Below are 26,744 nucleotides of genomic sequence, written 5' to 3'. Positions count from 1 at the left end.
AGTGGCCAGGACATGGAAGCAACTGAAGTGTCCTATGATAGATGATTAGATAAAGAAGCTGTGGTACATATATACAATGGAATATTATTCAGTCATAAGAAGGGATGACATACTGCCATTTGCGCCAGCATGGATGGACCTTGAGATAATCATGCTAAGCGAAATAAGCCAGACTGAAAAAGTTGAAATCACATGGTATCACTTATGTTTGATAGAAACCTAAAAGCAACAAATGAACAGGACATACAAACAGAGATTCATGGACATGGACAATAGGCCAGTGGTTGGAGAGTAGGGGGAGGGAAATGGTAGGGTAAAGGGGGTCAAATATGTGGTGACAGAAAGAATCCTAACTATGAAAAGTGAACACACAGTGTAAATATATGTATATATGCCTTACTGTTAAAGTGTACAGTTGAAACATTGGATTTCGTTAACCAATGTCACCATAAAAAATAAGTAACTTATGATAAACAAACAAACAACCAAATAAATAAAATAAAGATTAGGATGTCAGAATCAAGGTCAATGTAGAGTAGGATCTTTATTAATTCCTTTGTTCATGATTCCATTCATTAATTCAAATTTTACTGTGTTTCATATATGCGAGCCCTGACTAAACATAATAAAATGAGTCAGAGTATAAAATATAAAGATCAGCTTGAAATAGAGTGTTCACCAATCAAGTTTTACAGGCAAATGTAAATGGATCACAGAATTAAATGTAAGATCTAAAACTCTAAAATACTTAAAAGAAAACATAGGAGATTTATCCTCATGACCTTGAGTTAAGCAAAGTTAAGTCTCCTTAGATATAACACTGAAATCATAAGCAACTAATTCAGAACACTTTAGGCACTGAGCAAGCCACTAGTTTGCAACCTCTGAGGGTAAGTTTAAACCTCTCATTATCCATGCCTGTGTCTGTAGTAACAATGCTCATTTGCCTTAGAGTAGTAAATGAGCAACCAATTTAAGGTTCTTTGGACAGGAAACAAATATCATTAAAGATTAGAGGGGTCTTCCACACTGATTCTGCAAGCAATAATACTCACGCCCTCTAGCAGTGGAACAGGAGGACTACATGCTCCCATCAGGGTCTGCCGCAGGAACTCATCCCAATCAGACACCTTATCTCTGATGCCTAGATGAAGGAATAAAATGAGTGGTTACTCATAATGTAAATAAGCCACAGAACACAGAGAAACTAAACTAAGCAGACTAGACAGAAATTAAATCAATGAGAATGGCTTAGAAGTGCATTTGTTGTTTTTGTATCTTAAGAGTCTAACATATTGCTTTCTTGAGAGAGTACAACAAAAATCTCTATAGAGAGAGCTACCTCCTGCTTAGTTTAATAAGAGTCATATGGAAAACAAAGAGAACAGGCCCAACTCTTTGTTACTATAATTTATCCAAAAGGTACCTACTTTCTTTTTTATTATGAGAACTTTCACATACATAAGTAAAAGGAAAGAAAATAGTATAATGAATCTTCATGTACTTGAGCTTCAACAAATGGCACTTCATGGTCCATGTTCAAATTTCTCCAGAGGTCTCACAAATGGTTTTTTCAATTTTTCAATTTGTTCAGTCCAATCAGGATCCAAATGGGATACAAATATTGCAAATGGTTGATATATCACTTAAATCTCTTTTAATTTGTTTGTTCCTTTATTGCCCCTCATCTCCCACTCTTTCTCTTTTTCTTGCAGTATATTTGTTGAAAGACTCAGCCTATGTATAGTTATTCTGAGCCTAGTTTTACTGGTTGTCTTTCAAACGTAACCAGTTGTTTTCACTAACCTCTATATTTTCAATAAGTCAGTATTTAGAGCCAGAGAATTGATCAAATTCAGATTTGACACTTTTCGGGGAAGGGAAGCAAGAACACTCTGTAAGTGGAGTTGCATCTTTCTACCAAGAGGTATATTCAGTCTGGTCGTCTTTCTTTTTGTGATGTTAGCAGCTTTTAATGGTCATTGCATAGATACATCCATTTATTAAGGGCTAAAAATGGTAGTTTTCTATCATTTCTTCTTTGTTTACTAACCAAAATACTTATGTAAAGAAAAAAATTTCTCTTCTTCAACAATTTGATTACCCTAAGGTATAGTTCATAAAAAGACAGGATATATATTCTTAACTCTCTTTATTCTTTCCCTTTACCTACTAACCTTCAAAATTATCAGCTGATTCCCTAGCATCCTTCAAAAGCAACCAATGAGAATGTTGTTCAAAAATTTCACTATGGAATTACAGACTAAATCACATATATGTTACAGGCCATTACAGGTCTTATCCTGTTGATGCTCAAATTGTCCTATCTTTAACCAGAGGAAGTCTCTTCAGGTTGGCTCCTCAGTCCTTTTGGCATGATCCTAGGAAATAGTCACTGATATCTTTATTTTTGGTATAAAATGATATTTCAGGATCATCTTGTACATTTCTGCCATAGTCTAGGAATCAGCTATGTCTCTAAGGAGCCCTAATGTGTTTTGGTGAAATGGTATTTAGAGACCATAATTAGTGTGATGAGGGTGCTCATTGCTACCGAGTTTGTGTTTCTAGTCCTTTTCAGTATCTAGAACTAAGAAATATCTTCTTTTTAAGATAAATCACATCAGGAGTTCATACTATACTTCCAATACAACTTCATGAAGATGGCGTTTTAACTTTATCCATCTGAGCTGTTTCCTTTCTCTCATACTGAAAATCTTAGTTCTCAATTACACATTTAATTATTAATTTGCTTTATCCCAGCAGTCCCCGACCTTTTTGGCACCAGGGACCAGGGCTCCTATGAGATTTTAATGCTTGATGATCTGAGGTGGAGCTGAGATGGTGATACTAGTGCTGGGGAGTGGTTGCAAATACAGAGGAAGCTTCGCTTGCTTGCCCACCACTCACCTCCCACTGTGCGAGCTGGTTCCTAACAGGCAACAGACCAGTACCAGTCCACGGCCCAGTGGCTGGGGACTCTTGCTTTAATTTATCCCACAATACACAATAATTATTCCAAAATAACATCAACACTACCATCAACAAAGATTACTAAAAACACCTTACTTTTTTTTTTCGCAATTTTTTTTTCTGTCATTATGGTTTATCACTATTGGGGATGTACATTTATATTACTATATTAAAAAGTCACTGAAATGGTTCTTCTCTGAGTAGTTATTTCACAAGCTATATTCATAGTTATATTTCTTTGATTATGCTTTTCTAAGAAATGCTTTTAAATTTTTCATTTTGTTTTATAATTATATAAAATATTTACACTGTTCAAAATTTAAATCTACAAAATATGGTACATTCAGAAAATCTAGCTTCTATTCTTGTTTCATTCAACCTATTCCCCTTTTTCTCCATAGATAAATTTGATTTATTTTTTTAAAGCACCACTATGCTGTACAACTGAAACTACTATAAAAGTTTTTCAAAAATTTAATTAAAAAAATTTATAGGTCCCAGATCACTTGTGGGTGAGAGGAGAGAGGACAATAAAATAAAAAAGAAAGAATTAATCTGGTCCAATGTACTTAAAGATAATCAGACTTACAAGCTTAAACTCAGAGAGCCTCATGGTCTTATAGATGCTAAGTAACTGATGCTCCCTGTATCATAAAAATTTAAGGCTTTATGGAGCACAGAAAATAATTTTTTTAAATAGGGAAATGTGCAGTATTCCTTATGAATGTTTTCCTTCAAAATGCTAACTCAAAAAAGTTAGAAAAACATATGTGTGTGGGAGAAAAACCTATGTGTGTGGGAGAAAAACCTATGTGTGGGGGTGACTGAAAACCTCAACATTGTGGATAGCCCAGATTTCCCCACAGCAATAGCATACTATGTCTTGAAAGGAAGTACTGTATTACCTTCTGGGGCTTCAAGGGTCTTCTTATTCTGTTCACACCACCCAATGGGGTAGAGGTCAGCCTTCCTGATGTCGCACCAGAAGTCTGCTCTCCGGTCTTCCCCATAGCCATCGTAGCGGAGGAGGAGCAACTGCTCACAGGTGGTAATGATGGTGGCAACCCAATAGGTTTCAGGATCTGTTTTTACAACCACCTCCAGTTTCATCCCAGGAGCAAATCCATTTTGCAAACGTGTGTCCACCTTAACAGAGAAATGTTATTAACCACCAGATAATACTCAAATAAGTATTTCTTTGGCCGACATTCTTTTTGAATAATAATTAATAGCAGCAAATTTAGTGTTCAAATCTTGACTTCTAAATAAATAAGAAGGGCTCCATGAAAAAAAAACTGATCCCAATTCTGGGTTAGGGAAAACACAGTAAGAGCCTGGCATATCTCGTGATACCAAAAAGTAAGGAAATGCTCCAAAAATAATGCAGATATTTGGAAAGGACATGAGAGTCAACTAGAACTATGTCCTAATGGTCACATATGAGACGATTTGAGCAATAAAATAATGAGAGTAATGGATTATAACTTACAGATTTAAGTAGACAGCCATGAATCCATGCTGTTAAAAATAACAGAGAAAGTACAGATCTTCCTTCGAGAAGACCAATTATTAAATAGAGAAAAATGATGGAAAAAGAAAATCATCTTTAGACAAACACCACAGAAACAGACATTGCAGGCAAGAATCATGGGTCAATACTAAAATGACTATGATGGCTATGATATTTGCATAATCTCAAAGGTTCTCCCTGCAAGATTCTTATGAATCGCAAAGGGAAAAATAGTAACATTACAATGAAGAAATCTGGCAGAAACCACTCTAACTGATCAAAGTTAACACCACCAGTCTGAAAATATCAATATCATATACCCTCAATATCATACAAGAAAAGCACAAAATCATTTTATTACACTTTCACCAAATCTGCATCAAATCGAGCTAATTATGACAAACACCAAACCCAAACTTGAATATTCTACAAAATAACTCATAAGTAACATGCTGTTCAAAACTGTCAAGGCCATGAAAGGTAAAGAATGAGGGACTGTCATACATAGGGAGAGACTATAGAGACCTGACCACTCAATGCAATGTGGCAATTACAACCACTGGAAAGTGAGGGGGAACCTGGAAAGGAGAGAGCCAGAGAGAAAGTCCTGAATTCTGGGTAAAAACTTCCCTCCCTTCTAATCACTATCCTGTTGTATTCCTAAAAGGTCATCACAATCCTGAATTATAGAACCACGGTTTAATACTGCCTGCGTCTTCACTCTCTGTTAGAATTATGCAGTATTAATGTTTTTCTGTGTGGAGTTTCTCTTGCCCAACATTGCTTATGAGATTCATAAATGCTGTTGCATGTAACAATAGTTTCTTTTCACTGCTGTATAGTATTATGTTATACAAACATGCCACAATTTATCTTTTCTAATGCTAATAACAATAGGAAATTTGGATAGTTCCGTTTTGGAAAACTATAAATAATACTGCTATGATTATAGGAATAGTTTTTTATGTCTCTTGGTGCATACATACATGGATTTCTATAACAGACAGTCAAACTGTTTCCCAAAGTGGATGCACCAATTTACTCTCCCAGCAGTAAAAATTCTTTTGCTCCAACATTCTAACCATCATTTTGCATTTTCTTCATTTTCATTTTAACCATTTGGAAGGTGTATGTCTCATTATGATGTTAATTTGCATTTTCTGATTAATGAAGTCTAGAATCTTCATACTTATTAGCTATTTAGATTTCTTCTTTTGAGAAATGCCTAAATTTCTTGCTAATTTTTTATTGAGTCTATATTTTGAGTATTAGGTCTTTGTCAAGTTATTTGTGCTACAAATATTTTCTCACTTTTTTGATGGTGGTATTTGAGGAATGGAAGTTCATAATTGTAATATGTCTTATTTACCAATGTTTCTCCTTTTAAAAGTTAGTGGTCTTTCTACATTTTTAAGCAAACTTTTTCCTATTCCTAGAGGTCATAAAGATATTGTACTATATTATTTCCTAGAAGCCTTTCATATTTAGAACTAATATCCACCTTGAATTGATCTCTGTGTATGGTACTGAGTAGGGGTCAGGTTTTGTCTACTTGAAAATGCACATACAATTGACCCACCACCTTACCTCACCACTGTAAATTGCCACTTTTGTTATAAATCAAGTGTTCCTACAAAAGTGAATCTCTTTCTGATTTGTTTGTCCTTAGATTAGCACTACACCGCCTTAATGGTCTGAAGTTTCTTTGCAAATTTTTGCCACATTCATTCCTAGCCATTTAATGTTTTTCATATTATTGTAAATCACATCTTTCAGTTTCCATTTTTGTTTGTTACTGGTATATAGGAATGTAATAAATTTTTTATGCTACCTTGCATCTAATAATCTTGCTGAAATTATTAACATATCTGCAAACTATTTTATTCATCTGCAAACAATGACATTTTTTCCTTTCTTCTTAATCTTTATACGTTTTGTTTTTCTTACCCAACTGCATTGGCTAGAACCTCTAAAAATTATCAAACAGAAGTCATGTTAGCCAGCATCTTTGTCCTGCTCAATATTAAAAAGAAAGCATGCATACTACAATTAATAAAATTTCCTACAGCTTTTTTACAGATATACTTTATCAAGTTAAGTAAAGTCCCATCCATAGTTTGCTAAGAGTTTTACCATGGTGGGTGTGCAATTTTATAAATAATTTTTCTTTACATATTGAGATGATAATATGATTTTTCTCTTTTATTCTGCTACTATGGTGAATTATCCTGATTTATTTTTAAATGTTAAACCACCTTCTATTCCTGAAAAAATCAACTTGTTATTAATGTATTAGCCTTTCTAAATATAGCTACATTCAGTTTGCTATTATTTTGTATACAGAGATATATGCATCAGTCTTTATGAGTGACACTACATTCTATAATTTTTCTTTCCTAAAATAGTCATATTAGCTTTGATATCAAGATTATGCTGATCTCTAAATAAATTGGTACACTACAATCAATAATGGATAGAATAACCAGACAAAAAAGGAAACAGAGGACTTGAACAAGTCTAAAAACCAAATAGACCTATCAGGCATTAACAGAACACTCCACCTGACAGCAGAATACATATTCTTCTCAAGTGCACATGGATCATTCTCTAGGGCAGACCATAATGTTAGGCCAAAAAACAAGTCTCAAATTTTAAAAAGACTGAAATCATACAAAGTATCTTTTCTCATTATACCAGAATAAACCTGGAACACAGTAACTGAAGGAAAACTAGGACATTCGCAAATGTGTGGAGATTAAGCATACGCTTAACCAAGATACATTCCAAAACTCCCACTGGATGCCTGAAACCGCTGGTAGTACCAAACCTGTATATACTATGTTTTTTCATATACATACAAAACCTATAATAAAGTTTAATTATTAAATTAGATACAATATGAGATTAACGATAATAATAAAAAAGTTATATCAATATACTATATAAAAGTTATGTGAGTGTGGCATTATTAAAATAAGGGTTACTTGAACACAAGCACTGTAATACCACAACAGTCAATCCGATAACCAAGACAGCTACTAAGTGAATAACAGGCAGGAAGTGTATACAGTTGGACAAAGAGATGATTCATGTCTCTGGTGGAATGGAGTAGGATGCTGCAGGACAGCACGAGATTTCATCATGTTATTCAGAACAACATGCAATTTAAAACATTGTTTGTTTCTAGAATTTTCAATTTAATGTTTTCAGACTACAGCTGATGGCAGGTAATTAAAACTGTGGAAAGTGAAACCACAGATAAAGCGGAACTGATGTTGGTCAAGGAAGAAATCACAAGGGCAATTAGAAAATACCTTGAGACAAATAACAAAAATACAGCATATCAAAATTTATAAGAAGCAGTGAAAGTAGTGCTGAGAGGAAAATTTATAGCTATAAATGACTATATTAAGAAAGAAAGAAACACCTCAAATGGAAAAAGAGGACAACACGCAAGAACAGATGGATAATATAAGCAGAAAAATAGAAACTCTAAGAAAGAATCCAAAGGAAATGCTAAAAACCAGCAATACTGTAACAGAAATTAAGAATACCTTTGATGGGCTCATCAAGAGACTGGGCTCAGCCAAAGAAAGATTCAGTGAGCTAGAAAAAATGTCTATAGGAACCTACAAAACTGAAAAGGAATAAAAAAGGTAAAACAGTATCAAAGAACTGTGAGGCAATTACAAAAGGTGTAACATGTGTAACGGAAATACTAGAAGAAGAGAAAAAGGAAAGGAAGAAATATTTGAAGCAATAATGACTCAGATTTCCCAAAACCAATGATAGATACCAAACCACAGATCCAAGAAGCCCAGAGAACAAAAAAGATAAAAACCAAAAAAATCTACATCCAGGAATATCATAGTCAAACTGCAGGAAAACAAAGACAGAAAAAAATCTTGAAAGACAGAGAAAAGAATAACACTCTACATATAGAGAAGCAAGCAAAGATAAAAATTAAATCAGACTTCTCTTCAGTAACCACGCAAGCATGAAGAGAGTGGAATAAAATATTTAAATTACTGAAAGAAAAAAGCTACCAAACTCGAATGCTACATCGAGCGAAATCAAACTTTCTCAGACAAATAAAAATTGATGGATTTTTGTCACCAGTATACCTGCCTTGAAAGAAATGTTAAAATAAATTCTTCATTTCTGAATGAAGGAAATGATATAGGTCAGAAACTCAGAAGTAAAGAAAGGAAGAGTGTAAGAAAAGGAATAAATGAAGATAAAATCTTTAATTTTTCTTAATTCAACTACTAGACAAGTTTGTTCAAATTAATAATAGCAACAAAATATTTGGTAATTATATAGTTTATGCAAAAGTAAAACAAATGATAGCAATGTTGTAAGGGATGGGAGGGAATACTCTTTTATAAGGTACTGGCATTATCCACGAAGTGGTACAGTGTTACTTGAAAGAGGACTTGGATTAGTTGTAAATATATATTGCAATCACTAAAAAAAGAGTTTTAAAAAGTATAACTGACCCTTGAATAACATATGTTTGAACTGTGTGGGGCCACTTATATGAAGATTTTTTTTTTCAATAAATACTGTAAATGTATTTTCTCTTACAATTTTCTTAACATTTTCTTTAGCTTTATTGTAAGAATATGGTATACAATACAAATAACATAAAAAATATGTTAATAAACTGTTATCAGTAAGGCTGCTGGTCAACAGCAGGTTATTATTAGTTAAGTTTTTAGGAAGACAAAAGTTATATGTAGACTTTCGCCTGTGCAGAGGGTCAGTGCCTCTAATCCCTGCATTGTTCAAGGGTCAACTGTGAAATGATACGCTAAGAGCATTGTGTTAAGTGAAATAAACCAGATATAAAAGGGAAAATATTGTATTGTTCCGCTTATGTAAAACAGATTACTTCATAAAGACAAAGTATAATAGTGGTTACCGGGGCCTAGGGAAAGGAGAAAATGAGGAATTATTGTTTAATGTTCAAAGGGTTTCTGTTTATGATGAAAAAGCTCTGGAGATGGAGTAGTGGTAGTTGTACAACACTGACGAAGTATTTAATGCCACTGAACTGTACACTTAAAATAGTTAAAACAGTAAGTTTTACACACATTTTAACACAATGATTATATTTTTTAATTTAGTGGTTGCTGGTGTTTATGTATCTTTAATTAACTGTGGTCTACTTTACAAATAATATAATACCACTTGATGTGTTGCATAAAGATCTTACAACCATATGCTCCCAAATCTTCCCTCCACATCTTTTGTGCTATTGCAGTTATATACTGCATAATAAATAAACACACAATGTATTGCTACCATTTTTGTTTATTAAAAATAAGAAAAACATGAACTTTTTATTTACTTACATTTATGTCATTTACATTGTTCTTTATTTCTTTGTATAGATCTAAGTTTCTGCCTTATAACAAATTCTTTCTGCTTTAAAAACATCCTTTAACATTTTTTTGCAGGTAATGAATTCTCTCAATTTTGTTTTCCTGCAAAGTCTTTATTTCCCCTTCACTTTTGGGGTAAGTTTTTGCTGGGCACAGAATACTGGTCTACAGGTTTCTTTCTTTCAGCACTTTAAAGATCTTACTCCATTGTCTTCTGGTTCAGATAGATAGTTTCTGAAAAGAATTTTGCTGTAATTCTCATACTTGTTCCTCTATATGTAATGCGCCTTTTTTCTCTGGCTGCCTTCAAGATTTTTCTCTTTCTTTCTAGTTTTCAGTAGTTTAAATACAATGTGCCTGGATGCATTTTTGTTGTTTTTGTTGTTTATCCTGTTTCGCATTCCCTGAACTTCAATCTGTGGTGCGGTATCTTTCCTCTGAAAAATTGTCTGCCATTATCTCTTCAAATATTTTTCTCACTTTCCTTTCTCTTTTTGAGATTCTAGTTACACATACACTATGCTTTTTTACATTGTCCACAGCTGTTTGATCTGGTCTGGTTTGGTTTTTTCCTCACTCTTTTTTCTCTCTGCATTTCACTCCGAGCAATTTCTGTTGACCTATCTATAAGTCTACTGATTCTTTCCTCATAGGTTGTCAAGTCTACTGATGGGCATGTCAAAGGCAGTCATAATTTCTGTTACCATGTTTTTCATTTACTATGATTCCCATTTGATTCTTTCTAACAGTTTACATCTCTCTGAAATTCCTTTTGTGTTCATGCATGTTGTCCATCTATTCTGCTAGAACCTTAAACATGTTGATAATGGTTATTTAAAATTCTCTTGAGAGTTCTAACATCTGGGTCATATAAGTCTGGTTCTGTTGACTGTTTTGTCTCTTGACAGCTTGCTGTTTTTTTCTTGCTTCTCTATGTGGCCCATAATTTTTGTCCGAAAGCCAGATACCCTATGTAGAACAGTCAAGACTGAGACAAATATCATTCAGGCCTGGAAATGGGCATATTTCTTCTTATACCTTAAGTCTGAGGGAGAAGGTTAAGTCAATCTAATTAGGAGTGGAGGTGGGTTTGGGTTTTGTCATTGCTATGGTAATTCACAGTACACCACAGGCTTCCACTTCCACCAGTATTTTCAAGTATTTTAGGCTAATTTGCCAGAGGGTTTTCTCCCCTCAATGTTTGCTGCTCTACTCTCAAATTTAGGTCTTCTCTTTGTGACTACATCTCACAGACTATCTCTTTCCATACTCTTGCCTTTCCCCCATAAATAAACCTTTACTATCCAATACTTTCTAACTGGTGGTTGGGGACAGGCAAGAAGGGGCATTGTCTGAGATTCGCCCTAAGTCTTAGTCAGGTTTGGGTCCCTGGGTCTTGAGAGCAAGAACCTCTCAGACAACCTACCTGTCCCACAACTGTAGGAGACCTCTAATATCCCAGCATGTATTTCTACCCGCTCCTGGGGACAGGGGGCTTTTATTTCTTCTATTTTAGCTCTAGGCTGCAAAAGATCTTCACCCGTACCCTGGGGGTTAATAAGGCTTGCAATCCTTCCCCTGGAAGCTTGAAGTTTTTGTTCTAGAAGACACAAGTAAAGACTAGTGCCTTTCCCATAGTGGGTGCTGTTCTGTCCACCAGACATGTACCATGAGGAAGGCCTTTTTCCTATCTTAGACCTGTACCCCTTGCAAATGTAGTTTATTTCTAATTCCTACTTCAGCCTTGTCTTCCCTCTCTCCTTTATTCCAAACTGTGTCCTATAAAACTCTAGCCAGTGGCTTGCACATCCATCTCTACTGTTCTGGAGATCTGAGTTATGTCAGCTTTGCCTGCAATTTGCTAGCACAGGCATCCCTTCTCAGCATTTTCCTATACCCATGCTTGATTTTCAGTATATTTGGCAGCCTTTCACCATCATATACTGATTCAGGTTTACAAATATTTCCTACATTTGACAGTGAGGGAATATGCATTTATTTTTCATTTTCCTTGTTGCTTTATTATTCAAAGAGAAGGTGGAATCTGTTTCTTTAACATTTTTTAGACCAGAATTTTGACCAGGGAATTTGTCCTGCATTTGCATTTTAGTATAAATGAATAAGCTTGTGTAAATACGTATCAGTTTAATAATAACATTAAAAACAAGAATTCAAAGGTATCACTAATAGACTTTCCATGTTAAAACAATACTGAAAACAATTACAAAAGATTAACCAATGTGACACAAAATAAAATCCTTACCTAAAATAGGTAATTCTCACCACTTCAACTCTTTAAGACAAAAGGAACAAAGAAATAATCAAATAGGACACCTACTATGACTGAGTTTTTACATGAGGACTAAATGAAAACAGCAGCACTCCTTAGCTTTTAAAAACACCTAAAAGAATACAGTCCAACTTCACAAATTCATAAATAATACGGAGGGAGCATTAGTGTCTTTGCAAATCCTAGAACAAAGGAACTATGCCTTATTGAAATGTCCTATAGTTTGAACTGTGTTCTCTCAAAATGCATATGTTCAAATCCTAACTCTCAATGTGACTATATCTGGAGACAGAACCTTTGTAAAGGTAGTAAAGGTTAGTTGAGGCCATTAGAGTGGAGCCCTGATCCAATTGGATTCGTGTCCCTATAAGAAGAGGACACAGCAAGAAGACAGCCATCTGCAAACCAGGAAAAGAGCCCTCACCAGAAACTGACCATGCTGACACCCTGATCTCAGACTTCTAGTCTCTGGAACTGTGAGAAAATAATTTCTGTTGTTTAAGCCACCCAGTCTATATTATTTTGTTATGGTCTCCTGAGCAAACTAAGACAAACATGAAATAAGTAGTTTTAGAATGAATAATTTTGAGTTTTTTAAGAAAGTAAAGGATGAACAGGTTAAAAAACTAAGTCTAAATATAAATTAGTTTTAAAATTTGGAGTATTTTCTTACATTCTAAAGGCATTACATAGGGAAAATATGCTGTCCATTGATAAAGCATAAAACTGGGCTGTTAAGGCATAGAACTAAGCTGCACAGGCCACTAAAAGAGCAACTGTATTATATTATATTTATGCTCAATGTGCTAGAAAACAAATAATGTTACTGAAATGACTTTCAATGAGCAAATCATCAATCATAAAATGCTATAAAGTATAAGAAAATAAATCATTTTCTTTATTAGGTTTTTAGACAAAAATAAAAGAATATTCATAATCAGTCAAAAAGACAATTCTTACATTAGTGGCAGAAAATACACAAAACCAAAAATAATTTTAAGAGTATGTCAAGTTTACTTAATGAGGGTAGCAGGTGGAGGGAAAAGGAAAAAGCACTCAAATTCTTACAATTTCCTCCACTTAAAATAACTCTGAATTCTCTAAACTCTGTAATGACAGTACAATGAGTCAAAGGAAACAAATATAAATAATAAAGCAAATACAGTTACTGCTTACATGTTTAAAAGATCCATAGGGAACTGCTGTGGACCCTGTCTCTTCTAGATAATCTTCCCAGCTTAATTCCACTTCTTCCACACCAGATCCAGCATCTGGAATTAAAAACAAAACAAAACAAAAACTGGTGAACCCCAATTAAAGAAAACTCAAGGTTCCAAAACTTAAACTTAATAATAAACCTAACTTAGATTTTACTTCACAACAAGTTAATTGGTTTTATGGTAAGTTCCCTTAACGCAGCATCAATTGTCAATAAATCTCAACAGCACAGAAATACAACATTCTATCTCCCGTTGGGATCCATTTAGGATTCACTCAAATGAATTATATAAAGCTGGTGAAAGTGCGGCTACTACAATCACTTTGGATTGTATTTAGTATCTAATGCCAAATATTTGAGATACTTAACAGGCATTTCAAACTTGAATTTTCAATCTGTTTCTTCCTTAGTACTCTCTAACTGAGTAAAAGATACCACTAGTTGATATGTTGGCTAACTCTAAAATATCCTTGCTTTCCTCCCTTTCTTTCACATCATATGTCCAAACCACCAGAAAATTCTCTAGGTACCACCTTTAAAAACATATCCCAAATCTAATCACTTTCCCACCATTTCTATTGCTATGTCTCTAGTCCAAGCCTAACCATAACATTGTTCACCTTTTAATCACATTTATAATAAAATCTAAAATCTCTGGGAGACTGCAAGGTATTACATGATCTGAACCGTTGACTACCTACCTTGCCCCTTGTTTGCTCACTGCATTCAACTGACACTGAGTTTCTTCCCATTTTTATCTAATCATGCTCTTTCCTCAAAGCCTCTGCATTTACGAATTCCTCAGCTCAAAGACTCATTCTCTAGTGTCATTCACAGCTTCACTGCATTCAAGACTCTACTCAAATGTCATCTTTCCAGAAAGGCCTTCTATCAGTACCCATCTAAAGTAGATGGGTTCTGCTTTCATTGCCTTCAAGGCATTCATTCCTACTTGACAGTACACCATAAGATTTTTTTAATCTTCCCCATTAGGTAATAAACTCTATGAAGGCAGGAACTTTGTTTTTGTCACTCTTACATTTCTGTCACAGCAGAGACTCAATAAATTTTTGTTGAGTGAGCAAAGACTCAGACACTCCATAATCTAATAATCACAACAATGCCTGGCACTAGCAAATTCACATGGAACAGTTGCTGAATGAGTACACAGTAGGAGAGCTGTGCTTCACACAAACACAAAGAAGCAAATACAAGGATGGTAACCACAGCACTGCTTGTAATAGTGACAAAAGCAATCAGTAGAAGAGAGAAATTATGGCAATCCTACCAAAGCAGTTGAAATGAATGAATTAATGTTGACTTAGACAAATCTCAAAAATAAAAACAAAAAAACCACATCAAGTAAAAATGGCAGGAGCAGAATGAAAAGCACAAGAAAATACAATTTAGGCTTCAAACCAAAATTCTGCAGTATGTTTATACATGCCTATTAATAAGAGTATAAAAACAAAGATGGGAAGAATATACATCAATTTCAACAGTGCTACCTTTGGGGAAAGAAGAAAACAAGATTAGAAGGGAAGTACAAAAGAGGCTTAAACTGTATTATATTGTATTTTAAAAATGGAAACAACGCATGAAAACATGTTCAACATCATGTAGGCAATGTAAATCAAAACTACAATGAGATACCACCTCACACTCACAGGATGGCTATGATCAAAAAAGCAGAAAATAAATCTTGGCAAAAATGTGAGAAATTAAAATCTTTGTGTACTTTTGTCTAGGAATGTAAAATGGTATAGCTACTGTGGAAAACTATATGGTGGTTCCTCAAACAATTAAAAATACCATTACCACATGACCCACCAATTCCACTTCTGGGTATTACCCAAAAGAACTGAAAACAGAGACTCAAACAGATATTTGTACACAAAGGTTCATAGCAGCAATATTCAGAATAGCCAATAGGTGGAAGTAACCCAAGTATTCACTGATAAATGAAATAACAAAATGGAATATTATTCAGCCTTTAAAAAGAAAGGAAATTCTGGCACATAATACAACATGGATGAACCTTGAGGGCATTATGCTAAGTGAACTAAGCCACCCACAAAAGGACAATACTGTATGATTCCACTTATATGAGGTAGCTAGAGTAGTCTAATTCATAGAGACAGAAAAAAGAATGGTGGTTTCCAAGAACTGTGGGGAAAGGGGAATGAGGTGTTAGTGTTTAATGGGTAAAGAGCTTACGTTTGGGAAGATAAAAAATGTTCTGGAAATGGACTGTGGTGATGGTTGCACGATATGAATGTACTTAATACCACAAAACAGTACATTTAAAAAAATTAAAATGGTAAGATTTGTATAAAGGATATTTTACCAAAACAAAAAAGTAGAAACAAATATTTGGCAGTGTTAATATTTATTAATTCTTCACAGTAGGTATGTGTTTTTCTATTGTTTCCCATTTGTTTTTATGTATTTGAAATTTTCATTAGAAATACAACAAAGTCTACACTGGGAACATTCTAGAAGTATGGGCCAGGAGAAAGTCAATTTCCATTACTAAAACATAACGGGGCTAGAGAATCATGGTCCTTAGCAAGGATCCTAGTCCCAGAAATAACATGTTAATTTAACAATAAAAAATAAACAACAACAAAAATAATGAATTAAGGGACTAAAAGCCATCATATATTAAAAGTTGCTTAAAAAAAAAAAAAAAACCTGAGAAGAAACGAGATTAATGACCTGACAGAAAAAATAAGCAAAAAATATAGGAAAAGAGAATTGATCTAAAAGAACCGCAAATGGTCTTTAAACATATGGAAAGATGTGCAAATTTACTCATTTTAAGAGGAATACAAACTGAAACTACACTGAGATATCAGATTGGAAAAAATTGCAAAGTTTGACAACATACACTATGGTGAGGCTGTAGTTAAGCAGGTAAAACATAATGACACATCCTGGTGAAAGAAAAGTTGGCAATATCTAGCAAAATTACATATTTACCTTTTGATCCAGCAATCCCACTTCTAGGAATTTATCCCAAAGATATGCTGGCAAAAATACAAAAAGACACATGTACAAAGCTATTCATTGCAGCACTACTTGTAATACCAAGAATGGAAACAACCCAATGTCCATCAATAAGAAACTAACTGAATAATCTATGCTTTATACATCTAGCACTATACAGTTGTAAAAAGGAATAAGAACAATTTCCATATACTGATGTGGGATAATCTCCAGTATATATTAAGTGAAACTGCAACTACAGAGCAGTTTTTATTGTATCTCTACTTTTTAATGTAAGATGAGAGGTAGGAATATAAATACATATGAACATACACGTTTATATTTTTTTAACGAACAGTAGAAGAATAAAAATAGTAAAACTAGCTAGTATATGGAGAAGAATAAAAAGGATAGTGTCACGTTGACAGTGGAAATGTTATATAATTGTGACTTTATAACTATGTAAGTACTTTATACAATTTAGAAACATTTATATCAAAAGAAAAAATTCTGAAAGTTAAAAATGATCTGAAACAAATATGCCTGTTGGTAGCAAAACTACAAGGAAAACAGGATTCCTATAAATAAAATTAAAATATAGTATTTTGACTGCAAACCCCCGTGGAATATAAAGACAAAAAAAACAAACAAACAAACAAATAACCTTAAGCTACACAATGTTATCTTATTGATATTTGGGATTTTGTTATTGTTATTTTCAAAAATTATAGAAATATTATAGAGTAAAAACAAGTAATAATATTATCATAATGAAACAATACATTTCCAAAAAAAAGGCAAGAGCATAAAAATCAAACAAATAAAAACTACAATTTTAAATTAAAATTTTAAGTATCAGAAGCAGCCAAATGATTTTCTTTTCTCTTCAAAAAGATGCATTTTTCTAGCTATGTCTATGGGATAAGGCCTAAAAGAACTGTCAACCTAGTATCAATGAGCACCCTGTCACCAGATTATGGTCTCTAAATATCATATCCACTAAAGAAAGAAGGAAGGAAAGAAGGAAAGAAGGAAAGAAGGGAGGGAGGGAGGGAGGGAGGGAGGGAGGAGAGAAAGAGAAAAGGAGAGAAAGAAAAGGAAGGAAAGAAGGAAGGAAGGAAGGAAGGAAGGAAGGAAAAGAAAAAAGCTCCTTGAGAAATGGCAAACTGTAAATTCAGGTACTTGGAAATCATACTACACCACAAACCTAAGATTTTAACTATCAAAGATACATGACATCACATCAAAAGAACGCAGGAATCAATATTAAAGAACTCTCACTGCTCTAGAATGGGGCAATTTGATCATCGAATGAATGATGACACCAATGGACTGAAACTCATCACAAATGAATATGAATATATATATTAAATACATGAGTTAATAATAACATTTAAAACAAGAAAACAACTCAACTTGCTAAATGGCACAGTGAGTACCTCAGAACCCTCTCTCTCAGAAAAAGAGCAAAAATACTGGTTAAACAATGAAAATCAACCATTTCAAAGTTCTGAAATTAACTGAAGGCAGAGAGCAAACTGAAAAGCATCTATTCGAGACAAGCTACTAAACCATGGTTAGAACAGTGGGATTGTGGCATTTTAGGTTGGGACTATTCCTACCCCTGATTCCTCAACTCAAAATAGAAATTTTTAAATTGAAAATGTAATACCCAAAAGAAAATTCCATAGATAACCTCTACAGCAGAATGGGGAGAACAGAGGAAAGAACCACTAAAATTAAAAACAGAGCAAGTAAAAACACCCAATCTAAACAACAAAGAGAAAGTATTAGGAAAGAAAAATGAAAAGAGCCTCAGGAAACTGTGGAATAACAACAAAGGATCTAATATTGGTGTCATTGGAGTTCCAGAAGAAAAGAGGACAAGGCTGAAAGTGTTTTAAGAAATAATGGCTGAAAATTTTCCAAATTTGGCAAGAAGCTAAGAGAACCTCAAACAAGATAAATCCAAGGAAATCTGTGCAAAGATACAACAAAGTCAAACTTCTGAAAACTGAAGACAGAAAATATCTTGAAAGCTTCAAGAGAAACAAAGCTCTTTCAAGGGAGGTGTGAGGAGAGGAGAATCCAATGATAGCAGATTTCTCATCAGAAACCATGGCAGCCCCAAGATATAATATTTTTCAAAAGATGAAAGAAAAGAACTTTCAACCCAACATTTTATATCCAGAAAAAATATGCTTCAATAATGAATGGGGAAAATTAAGCCATTGTCAAGATGAAGGGAAACTAAGAAATTTTATCATCAGCAGACCTACTCTAAAAAGAAAAATGGCTAAAGGAAATGCTAAAAACAGAAATAAAATGACAGAAGGAAGACATCTTGAAAAATCAAGAACTGTGAAGAGAATAAAAATATTTTAAAATATAATACATTTTCCTTCTCTTGAGTTTTCTAAATTATGTTTAACATTTGAAGCAAAAATTGAAATATCTGATGTGGTTCTCAAAGTATGTAAAAGAAATATTTATGTATTATAAATAAGAGAAGGTAAAGAGATATAAAAGTATGTAAAGTTTCTACACTTCAAACTAATAAAATGATACCAGCAGACTGTGATAAGTTATGTACTTATAATGTAATACCTAGAGCAACCATTAAAAAGCTGTACAAAGAGATATACTCAAAAACACTACAGACAAATCAAAATGGAAGTCTGAAAATATGTTCGAGTAACTCACAGGAAGGCAGGAGGGGGTAGAAAAAATAGAGAAAACAAATGAATAAAAACAGCAGACTTGAGCCCTAATATATCAATAATTACATTCAATGTAAATGGTCTAAATACACCAATTATAAGACTGAAAAATTTTTAAATGACTGCATGCTGTTACAAGAAGCTTACTTCAAATATCATGGGATAGGCAGTTTGAAAGAATGAAAAAGATATACCATGTAAACATTAATCAAAAGAAAGCAGGAATAGGTAAACCCATAAAGACAGATAGATTAATGTTTGGTTGCCAGAGGCTGGATGGAATAAGAAATAACTGCTAATGGTCTCTTTTGGGGGGGTGCTGAAAATGTTTTAGAATTAGATCCTAGTGATGGTCACAAAACTTTGTGAATATACTAAAAACCACTGATTTGTGCACTCTAAAGGGTGCATTTTATAATATGTGATTTATATCTCAAAAAAAGAAAAATACTTCAATGAAGTTTTTAAAACCTTGATAATAAAAAAATCATTAATTAAAAAGCTAATAAACAATATAAATAAATGAGCCAAAGACACTGTATTGAAGAGGATATAGGGATGGCAAATAAGCACATGTTCAACATCACTAGCCATTAGGGAAATGCAAATTAAGACCAGGATAAGCTGTCATTACATGTCTATTAGAATGACTTAAGTAAAAAATAGTGACAATACCAAAAGGCAGTGAGGATGTGGAGAAACTAGGTCTCTCATATATTGCTGGTGAGAATGTAAAAAGGTACAGCCACGCTAGAAAGCAGTTCGGCAGTTTCTTTATTAAGCATATGATCCAGCAATTATGCTCCTGGGCATTTATCCCAGGTAAATGAAATATTATGTATGCACTTGCTCATAGCAACTTTATCTGTAGGCCAAACCTGGAAGCTACCAAAATGTACTACCACAGCTGGATGGTTAATCAAACTGTAGTACATCATGAAATACTACTCAGCAATAAAAGGAGACAAATCATTGATATATGGAAGAATTTGGATGGATCTCAAGGGCATTATTTTGAGTGAAAAAAGCCAATCTCAAATTGTGGTTCTATGTATGTAACATTTTTGAAACAAAATTATAGAGATGGAGAACATGACTAGGGTTAGAGAAAGATGAGGGGAAAAGGGCAGGTCTAACTATGAAGGGGTGGTACAGAGGAGCTCTTTGTGGTGATGGAATTGTTCTTTATACATATCAATTTCCTGGCCTTTATACTGTATTATACTTATATGGGAGATAACTAATGGTAGAAACTGGTGAAAGGTACATGAGACCTGTCAATACTTATCTTTGCAACTTCCTATAAATCTAGAATCATTTCAAAATAATTCAAAAGTAACTATCAAATTTAAACTTTTGATTTTTAAAAAAGAAGTCTGCTCGTAAAACTTATTTACTTTTTCAGCAAACTTTATGAGTACTCCCTAGTGCCAGGTTCTCTGCTAAGTACAGAGAAAGATAACTCATATTTTCAAAGAGCTTCCCATTTAGTGTTAGAAAGACGTCAGACAATGTAACACAGGTAGGTAATAATAATTCTGTACTCTGAAGAATAAATTCTGCTCACCAAAACCAATACCTGCATCAAGCTGCTGCTCCCCGTTCATTTCCACAGGACATGGACTACCTCCTCCCCAGACAAAGGACCGGCCTTATGGTTCTGCTATGATCAGAAGGTTACTTGTAGGTCTCAAGCATCTGTCAATGGGCATCCACGGGTCCAAATGAAAGTGCTGAAAAATCAAAAAGAACACAAATAGCCTGAAGCCCAACTGTGTTAACACATTCATAAGACATAGGAACTCCAGTGGGTTTAGAGGGCAGATAAAACAAAAACACGATGGCAGAAAAAATGAGATTAGAAAAAAAAACTGACACCTTTTCTAATTTTGAAGACTGGGGTGGGTAGGGGTGTGTGTGTGTGTGTGTGTGTGTGTGTGTGTGTGTGTGTGTAGGAAACACTATAAAGATCTTGATATCTAAATATCATAATGAATTAACATGTATATGAATCACCACTCTTTAAATTTAGATTATAATACTTAGTACCATAATTCCTATCCACAAAACCTATAATTCATATAATTCATAATGAATTCTTGGTGAGGAAAAGTTAACTTTCAATGCTATGTCTTATCCCTAGGATGGAGGATAATATATTACTTTATCTAGTTTTCCATTTCATTTATCTAAAGTATTATGCAGAACCAAAAAGTATTAACTATATTAGTCTACTGTTGCATTTGGTAAAAAGAATCCCTCCAAAATAAGCTCTGAACCCATTTATTCTTTTTTTAAAATAGCTTTAGTGGGATGTGACTCACATACCAAAATTTACCATTTTAAGTATACAATTCAGTAATTTTTAGTAAATTTGCAGAGTTGTGTAACCATCACTATACTCCAATTTTAGAATATTTCTATTACCCTAAAAAGAAACTTCATTTCCATTTGCAGTTCCTTCCCCATTACACCCCTAGCCTTAGACAACCAGTAATCTGCTTTCTATATCTAGAGAGTTTGCTTTTGCTGGACATTTCACATAAATTGAATCATACAATATGTGGTCTTTTGCTTCTGGCTTCTTTCATTTAGCATGTTTTTGAGATTCGCCCATGTTGCAGCATGGATGAATCTATTTATTCTTCCTTAACATATGTAAAACAATTTAAGATATTGCCTTTGTATGTGCCTAACAGATTATAAAGAGTAAATGAAAAGGGGAAAAGGAGCTGCTATAGGAAGAAAGCATGATGTGAACTAACCACGAGGGCAACAATACAGAAAACTGTGAGAGTGGAAAAGGTACTCAACAGCCACAGCTATAGGGGGTGATATTCAAAAGATCAGGGGTGGCTCCATAGTGCAATGATTAGCACATCTGCTTTACATGCAGAAGGTCCTGGGTTCGCGCGCCCCAGGTGGAGCCATGGACCATACCCCGGGTGCACCAGGCCCCGGGTGCACCAGGCCCCCTGGGTGCGCCAGGCCCTAGGTGCATGCTGTGAGCGTGTGGAAGAAGATGCTCCGCCTTCAGAGATCCAGTTCTTAAGGGAAAAACAGCAACATCCATAGGTTGGGGGCGGAAGGGGGAGGCCAGAATTAAAGAGGGGGGAAAAAGAAAAGATTATGAGTGTGTATTAGAGCCCCCAGTAATCAATTCTCATAAAAAAAAAAAACACTTTAAACACTAAAAAAAGTTAGTTTAAATTTTAATATGCCCCTTGAAAAGGTATAAGCTAGCTAATGTGCGACAGCTTCAGGTGGGTAATAGGGATACTCAGGTTCTAGTTCCAGCTCTACTGATAAATAACTATGCAATCTTATTCAGACCACATTATGTCAATTTTTTAAGCTATAAAATCTTTCAGATTTTAAAATTGTATTTCATAGTTAACAGAAAGTCTTAATAACTATTGAAATTATGGACATTCTATCTAAGATAACTGCTAGTTATCTCAATCATATCATACAACATAGCACTGAAACTCATACTTGCAGATTAAAACAACTGAATAGAAACTTGGTAGTAAGATTTAAAGCCTCTAAATATGTTCTCTTTTCTCAGTTTACTTTTCTACCCCAAGCTCAAAACATTCAAACTTTATCATTCCACATACTAATTCATTCACTCCCAATATTTAGCAAACACCAACTCATTACCATCCACTATTCTATGGGATAAAGGTAAAACAAAACATGGTTCCTACTTTTGTGAAGCCTGTTTTCAACAGGGGGCAAATTAAGCCAACAATTTAAAATAATTATTTTAAGTGTTATAAAGGAAAAGCAGTGAGTGCTAAAACATAATAGCAGACCTAACAAAAACTAAGGTCACTGACAGTATCTCTGAAAATAAAAAAAAAAGATATTTTAGCTGAGACTAAAGGAGAAATAGTAGTCAGGCAAAGGGGGTAGAAGAAAAAGAATAGACCAGGCATAGAGAACAGCATATACAAAGGCTCAAGGTGGAAAAGAACTGAGAGAAGACTTCTGTGGCTGCAGCATGAGAACCAATAGGGTAAGTGGCACACAATAAAACTGGACAGGAAAAGAAGGAACAACAGCAGCTAATATTTACTCAGGATATACTATGTGCTCAGCACTGTCCTAGACACTTAAACATATTAACCAATTTAATACTCCCAAAAACTTCACAAGGTGAGCATCATCATAAGGAAACAGGCAAGGAGCAGGCGCTTGACCTGTCAGGGTCCCCCAACTAGTAAGAAGCAGAATCAGGTTTCAAAACTAGCAAAAGTCTGTATTCCATGTCTTCAAACACTATATTATACTGCCTTTTGACAGAAAACCAAAGGTTTTTTTTTTTTTTAAGCAGGGAAAGTAAATGATCAAATCTGTTTTTTAAAAAGGCAAGCATGTAAGAAATGTGGGAGAGGGGATGTAGATGGGATAAAAGGGGTCAATATGTGGTGACAGAAAGATATCTAACTATGGGAGGTGAACACACAATGTAAATATATATATGCCTTACTGTTAAAATGTACAGCTGAAACTTACTGGATTTCATTGACCAACGTCACCATAAAAAATAAATAAATTTAAAAAAGTAAAATAAAATCTGAAAAAAAGCAAGCATAAAGAAGTGACAGTAAAGACGACATAAAAATATAAAACTTTTATCTAGCAAAACACATATAAATAAAATTCAAAGGTGAAAGGGATTCATAGAAACATGTAGGCGTGAGAGACATCCCCAGATCTCTCCCCGTAAAACAACAATAAGCTGAACATCGAAAACTCAACAAAAAACACCCAAACTGCACACCAGCATGTCTGACCATGGGATCTGTGCATAAGAGCTACCACAGGTCAGAACCCCAGGTGTTGAGCAGTGGACTGGGAGAAATAAAGATGCTACCTCTAGCAGCCGGAGCTCCCTGTGCGAGGAGCGGGGAAAGGAGAAGGAGCGGCGAGTACCCTGAACAGCCCTGCCTCAGAGAGCTGTGAGCCCCACAAGGCTGGCAGCAGTGACCAGGCATCAGGGCAGAGAGCAGAGAAGCGAGGATGGCAGAGAAACGATGGTTGATTTTTCCCAGCCGCGGTTGCAAAACCAAGGCTGAGCCACAACTCCCACCCCCAACCAAAAGGGCTCCTCCACTCAAATGCTCCGAGACCGAACATGGCGGAGCCCCAGGGGAATCTGAGCAAACGCTACCGAAAATGTCGCTAACACTGAGAGGGATTGAGACTGAGGGTAGCAAGCATGATTAAATATCTACAAGAACAAAAAAGGCGTTATTAAGGCTTCATACAAAGCAGAGATCCAAGAGGCTTAGACGCCACCTACTGGAAACCAAAAGAAAAGTGCTTTCTTTGCAGTAGGCTAAAGAGAGACCTTTATATAAATAAATCTTCTTTTTGGAAAAACAGCAGAATGCGTTTCCATTAATGCCCAGGAGGAGAAACAGTCCATTAAAAACCATGAACAATCAAGGTGACAAGGGATCTCAGAAAGAAAGAGAAAAATTTCCAGAAAATAAGCTTACAAACATAGAAATATGCAATTTAAATAACAGAGAATTCAGGATTATACTTCTGAAAAAAATCTGTGAGTTCTGAAATGAGTCATATCAACAATTTCAGGAATTGAAAAAACACCTAGATGAACAGAGCAAGGAGATTGAAACCCTCAAAAAGAACCGAATAGATCTTCTGGAGATAAAAAACACACTGCAAGAGTTGAAAAATGAAACAGAAAGCTTGGGAAATAGAGTTGACCAAATGGAGGAAATGATCAGTGATATCGAAGAGAGAAATCTAGAAATAAATCAGAAGGAAGAAGTGAGAAACTAAAGAATGAAAAATAATGAATGAGAAAAACAAGAACTAGCTGACACCATCAGGAGAGGAAACATAAGAACAATGGGCATTATCAAAGGTGAGGAAAAGAAGCAGAGACTAGAAAGCATTTTAAGACAAATAGTTGACGAGAATTTCCCAAATCTAAGGGATTAGCTGGAGCTTGGAATTCAAGAAGTCAACAGAACACCCAATTATCTCAACCCAAAAAGGCCTTCACCAAGACACACTATTAAAATTATCAAAAATCAATGACAAAGACAGAATTCTCAGGGCAGCCAAGGAGAAGAAAACAGTAACTTACAAAGGAAAACCCATTAGATTATCGTTGGACTTCTCAACACAAACCTTACAAGTCAGAAAGGAGTGGAATCAAATATTTAAAATATTAAGTGAAAGGAACAACCAGCCTAGAATAATGTATCCAGCTATCCTCTCCTTTACATACGAAGGAGAAATTAGGACCTTTCCAGACATACGAAAATTTAGGGTACTCTCCACTATGAGGCCTGCACTACAGGAAATACTAAAAGAGGTCAGCTCACCTAGAACGAAATGACCGAAAAACGAAAGAAAGCATAACTATGAGTGAGGCAATTAGTAGGCAGATAGAAGCAGAGGAGAGCAACTCTTACTAAGAACAGGGCATTATAAGCTTAAACATTAAGAAGAGAATTGCCACAGCAAGATAGTAATGAACGTTCAGCATGCATAGGGACAAACTGAGACAATAATGACTGAAAAGGGGAGGATTCAAAGACCCAATTTCACAAAAGTGCAAGACACATCAGGAAGTTTTAAGGTATCAGTATGAAAAGCTCACTGATATAATTTCAGATTCCATATTCGCAACTAAACTTTAAAAAAGACACCATTTTCAAATTCTGGTAAGGTATGCAAGGAGAATATCCATAATTATCTGAGATGGTTATCATAATATTCTTCTTTTCAGACTACACATCTGTATGAGGCTGTATTTTCTTCATAGACTTCAACCAAGACAACGTATCACACCAGACTATATACAGAAACATGTATGAGAACGCAGTGTCTTTTAATTAGACAATAAAGAGATTTGCAAAAATGTTTTAAAAAAAGAAATCCAAATTCACAAAGGAGAATGGAGATAAGACACGCGCAGAAGAAAATGGATGACTATATGTGTGTGTGTGTGTGTGTGTGTGTATAAATATATATATAATTATCCTTTACATATTTGTAAGAGCAATCACACGCCAAAGATTCAGAACTGAAGTATATAACATAAAACAAGAAGAACCAGAGGGAAAACCCACATGAGCCAACTAAAATAAAGAAAACAGAAACACAAGGACAAGGAAGCAAAGGAAACACAGAGCTGCTACCAGAAAGAAAAAGATAAAATGGCTATAAGAAGACCTCATATTTTAATAATCACCCTAAATGTAAATGGACTGAATTTACCAAAAAAAGGCACAGAGTTGCAGAATGGATCAAAAAAACAAAACCCAACCCCATATGCTGCCTCCAAGAGACACAACTCAGTTCCAAAGACAAACAGACTCAAAGTAAAAGGGTGGAATATGATATATTAAGCAAATGGCATTCAGAGAAAAGTGAGAGTAGTGGTACTAATATCGGATGAAATAGACTTCGAAATAAAAAAGGTAAAGAAAGATACTGAGGGACACTTCATAATGATAAAGGGAATCATGCACCAAGAAGACATAACACTTGTTAACATCTATGCTCCCAATCAGGGAGCCCCAAAATATGTAAAGCAATTACTAACAGAACTAAAGAGAGAAACAGACCAAAACACTATCGTAGTAGGGGACCTAAATACTCCACTGTC

The 26,744-nt window shown here is 34.7% G+C and overlaps 1 protein-coding gene across 1 annotated transcript in view; it reads right to left on the bottom strand.

Moving 5' to 3' along the window:
* Nucleotides 1-26,744, bottom strand: part of SFMBT1 (Scm like with four mbt domains 1) — a 93,211-nt gene that overhangs the window by 27,572 nt on the left and 38,895 nt on the right. The window contains 4 exon segments of the mRNA XM_015593775.2: nt 1,056-1,144; nt 3,879-4,119; nt 13,337-13,431; nt 20,667-20,820. Of these exon segments, the coding sequence (XP_015449261.1) occupies nt 1,056-1,144; nt 3,879-4,119; nt 13,337-13,431; nt 20,667-20,694 (453 nt within the window). The 5' untranslated portion in view covers nt 20,695-20,820.

Source organism: Pteropus alecto, unplaced genomic scaffold (genome assembly GCF_000325575.1).
Source record: "Pteropus alecto unplaced genomic scaffold, ASM32557v1 scaffold75, whole genome shotgun sequence".
Taxonomy (NCBI): domain Eukaryota; kingdom Metazoa; phylum Chordata; class Mammalia; order Chiroptera; family Pteropodidae; genus Pteropus; species Pteropus alecto.
Note: the sequence above shows the minus strand (reverse complement) of the source record. Positions and strands in the feature narration are given on the sequence as shown.